Source organism: Cynoglossus semilaevis, chromosome 10, assembly GCF_000523025.1.
Source record: "Cynoglossus semilaevis isolate Cse_v1.0 chromosome 10, Cse_v1.0, whole genome shotgun sequence".
Classification (NCBI taxonomy): Eukaryota; Metazoa; Chordata; class Actinopteri; order Pleuronectiformes; family Cynoglossidae; genus Cynoglossus; species Cynoglossus semilaevis.
The window spans coordinates 19463944-19468203 of NC_024316.1; the positions used below are offsets into that span (position 1 = coordinate 19463944).

Sequence of the window (4260 nt, forward strand, 5' to 3'; positions counted from 1 at the left end):
TCTCTGCTCCAGTCTGCTGACACACACACAGAGGACAGTCCGCTCCTTCCCGTCCTCCACGCCGTCTCTACATGGATGCTCGGTGCGGTTCGGCCCAGATCAGATCGAAGGAAGTCCAGTCCAGCACCGGGAGCAGGAGAACTGGTAAGAAGCTGCTTTTCTTCTCGGAGCGTCAGTTAGTTCTACTGTGCTGTTCTGTTAGTTCTCCGTCATCACGGACCGAACCGGACAGACCGAACCGGACAGACCGAACCGGACAGACCGACCGGCCAGACCGACCGGACAGACCGGACCGGCCAGACCGACCAGACAGACGCCGTCCACGGCTGGTGCCGAACTGACGGAACTGACGAAGTGAAGTGTAGAATTCAGCCTAGGACAGAAGTCTGTGAAGGAGCCGAGTGTGTGTGTGTGTGTGTGTAACGACATATTCACATACAGTGGAACATCGGTTCTCGAACGCTCTAACAATTTGGTTCATGAACAAAACTCTAAAGCAAAAATGTTTTCAAACTTTTTAATTTGAAAACCAAGGTTCCACTGTATTTCAATTAATTACGATTAATCAAATGCTACTTTTTTTCATTCGTAAATCTAAAAATGCAGAAACTGCACCATAACAATAATTATGACAGCGTGTGTGTGTGTATGTGTGTGTGTGTGAAGGTGCTGTGATTGATGGATGGAGACAGTTCCAGGTGTGCAGTCAGCAGGGAACACCTAATAGTTGTGTGTGTGTGTGTGTGTGTGACAGCCCCATTATTCACCATGATGTCTAATTACATTAGTCCAGTCCAGTCCACTGTGGGCTGGACTGGACCTCAGATCTTCTCTGGTCCAACTGTGCCTCCTCCAGGAGAGGAGGAGAGGAGGAGCGGGGTTGGAGGTTCCCCCCCCCCCCCCCCTCCCCCACAGACCAGCGTTTGTTCTGGTGGAGGTAAAGCACACACACACACACACACACACACATGTCTGTTTGTGGGGCTCCAGGGGCCACAGTAACGGAGCGTGCTGATTGGCTGACTCTCAGTCCAGATGCATTTCCTTAATGGACTCTGAGTCTGATCTAATCAGAGGTGGAGGAGCTGCTCCACCTGCACCACCCGCAGCAGCTGAGAGCCTCATCAATAACACAGGAATCCTCCCTCCACTCAGACCTGGGGGGTCCAGGGGGGGTCACGTCAGACAAACAGACTGTGAACGTTCTGAGAAGTTCTTAAAACTCCACTGGAGAACCTGAACTCGACCCACGTCAGTCCTGGTACTGCTGAGTACCCCGGAATCTGAATACCATCCATAGAACCAGGACTGAACGAGCCTTAGACGTAGTGTAGTGGTCCACGGTCACACTGTGGATGGGTGGTTTGTGGCCTTGCCTTATGTGAAGAAGATTGTGGGTTCGATTCCCTTTTTCTCCTTGATGTGTTTCTTCTGTTCTCCCTGCGTGTGTGTCCTCCCCCAGTCCTCAGTCCAACATCACAGGGCGGGGCCACAGGTCAGGGTGTCACTGGTGTCCCTCTCCCCCTCTACCTCCCCCTCTACCTCCCCCTCGACCCCCCCCTCCACTCTCATCTACACTCAACTCAACTGAAGAGCGCTGCCTCACTGGTGATGGCGCTGTTGCTCACACACTGACTGAAGCAGACAGTAATTCTCTCTCTCTCTCTCTCGTCCTTCCTTCCGTGTTCGACACACGCTGACGTTCCACAGTCAGTCTAAAATGTTCAGAAACATATAAACAGTTTTGGAACTAGAACGTGTCCACAGCGAGGTGCGTTCAGGTACCGTCGTAAATGTGAGAACCTGATATTAGGGCCCTGAAACAGAGCGTCTGTGGTGTTTTGGACATTCTTCTCGCTCTTCTTTTAACTTCTTAAATAAAACATCGTGACTGTCCCTGCAGCTCTGACCACCGGGGGGCGTGGGCCGAGCCTGTGATGAAAAGACAGCACTGTGTTGACTTCTACAGACTGACCCCACAGACCTCCTGACTGAGTCTCATGAGCTTCATTGACTGTGTTCAGAGGGAGCGCGTGCACGTGCACATGCACGTGTCAGTGAGGATGTGTCCGTGCACGTGCACGTGTCAGTGAGGATGTGTCCGCACGTGCACGTGTCAGTGCATGCACGTGTCAGTGAGGATGTGTCCGTGCACGTGCACGTGTCAGTGGTGTGGACTGAAGGAGTGACAATAATTCACTTTGTTCTCAGTCACACGGAGCAGTTCATCCAGTCGACCATCTGCATCTGTCTGTGTGTCTGTGTGTCTGTGTGTGCACAGAGCAGAGATGCTTTGTCTCCCCCCCCACTCTCCCCCACTCTCCCCCGACCTCCCTCAGCTGCCGAGTGCCTGAAATATTTAACAGCCACTGGACTATTTTTGAGTTTGTTTTCAGTTTGTTGTTGTTGCCTTATGTAATATGTAGCTGTTACAGCTGTTACTACTGTTACTGTTACTGCTGTTACAGCTGTTACTGTTACTGCTGTTACTGCTGTTACAGCTGTAGTGTAGACTGACTCAGAGCGACGGTTCCTCCGTCTCTGATGAATCTAAATCTTCTGTCTTTTACTCTGAGGTTCTTCGTCTTCAGCTCTTTAGCTGGTCCTCACTGATGTCAGACTCCTCCTCTCTCCTCCTCTCTCCTCCTCTGTTCTCTGAGGTGTCATGTTCTCTGACTCATGTCCTGGTGTAGAGGATGTAGAGGGGGGGGGGGGGGCACACGTCAGGATGAAATAGAAGAGACTAAGGTCATTTTTCACCTGGGTTGTGTTTGAGGGCCGGGGTAAGAGCTGGAGTTAATGCCCTGCCAAGAGTCTCCTCCACCCAGGACAACCACCCTGATGATGAATGGACCCAGTAATAAGACTGTCCACAGACCAGGTCCACAGACCAGGTCCACAGACCAGTGTTTAGTTGACCACACCACTTATATACTCACAGGAATTGAAGAAAGACACAAAATGACGACATTTCGTCACAGCCATCTGCTGCCACCTAGTGGAAGAGTATTCAATTGTTCTGCTTGTCACAGTCACGTTGACCAGACAAATTTGCGGTAAATAAATGATGGTTTTCAGTTAATAATCCACGGCACAAATGAAGAACCGTCAGAGGTCGTATTTAGTCTTTACCGTCGGAGTCCGTCGGTCAGGGGACGTGTGTACGATATGTGTACGATCTTGGATATTTGAAATTCAACAAGTGGGTGGATGTGGTACTGCGTCTGTGAGAGTTCCACAACAGTACTGTAACAGTGTCTCTCTGTCTCCATCAGAGGAACCTGGTACCAACTGAAGGACCAGCAGCTGGTACTGTTCCTTGTCCCACTCAGCTGCATGCCACGCCCACATCACTATGAACTGTGAGCAGGACTTTGGAGACGGGGGTCTGGGAGTGACCCTCACACTCCGTCTGCTCATGCACGGGAAGGTACACAAAAGTACACCTTTATTAGCTGCTGGTTTACAGCTGTGTACTTTTAGAAGTATTTAGACATAAACGTTGATGTCGTCTCAGTTTGACCACGCCTTCTTTTTCATTCCAGGAGGTTGGCAGTATCATAGGAAAGGTGAGTACTCTGTACTGTGTACTCTGTACTCTGTGAAGTATGTGAGGTATAGATAAAGTACTTCCAGTGAATACCAGTGGAGTGTCTGATCACTGGTATCATTATCACTGGTACCAGTATCATGTTGTGTTCCAACAACAGTACCAGCAGCTGCTCCTATGAACAGTCGGTTCCTGACAGTAGCGTTCTCAAACATCAGACCCATAATGCAACAGTGTCCCCCTGAGCAGAGAAGATTTCTGAAAGTTTTTCTTCAGATGTGGTTTGAACTGAACCGACGTTGATTCTGACTCGTCTTTTACAGAAAGGAGAGACGGTGAGACGGATACGAGAAGAGGTAAGGTGTCCACAGTCCACACCCTGTGGGCCACATCCTGTGGGCCACACCCTGTGGGCCAGACCCTGTGGGCCACACGGTGTGGGCCACACCCTGTGGGCCACACCCTGTGGGCCGCACTCTGTGGGCCGTACTCTGTGGGCCACACCCTGTGGGCCACACTCAAACATATCTTCTTTGTTAAACGGGTCCTGAAGCTGAGACTGAGGTCTTTGTCCTGGTGCAGTCTTTGGACTGGACTGCTGAGAACGGGCAGTCACTGTGGTTATGAACCACAATCAAATTAGACCAAAGGTCTGGTCACTTCAGTGTCAGCTGAAGAGGTCAGAAGGACAACAACAGTCCCAGATTCAG

The 4260-nt window shown here is 50.6% G+C and overlaps 1 protein-coding gene across 1 annotated transcript in view; it reads left to right on the top strand.

Moving 5' to 3' along the window:
• The first annotated feature begins 12 nt into the window (after positions 1-12).
• Positions 13-4260, top strand: part of LOC103385467 (poly(rC)-binding protein 4-like) — a 12676-nt gene continuing 8428 nt past the window's right edge. The window contains exons 1-4 of the mRNA XM_008319368.3: positions 13-144; positions 3276-3430; positions 3546-3569; positions 3874-3906. Of these exons, the coding sequence (XP_008317590.1) occupies positions 3356-3430; positions 3546-3569; positions 3874-3906 (132 nt within the window). The 5' untranslated portion in view covers positions 13-144; positions 3276-3355. The remainder of the gene's footprint in view (positions 145-3275; positions 3431-3545; positions 3570-3873; positions 3907-4260) is intronic.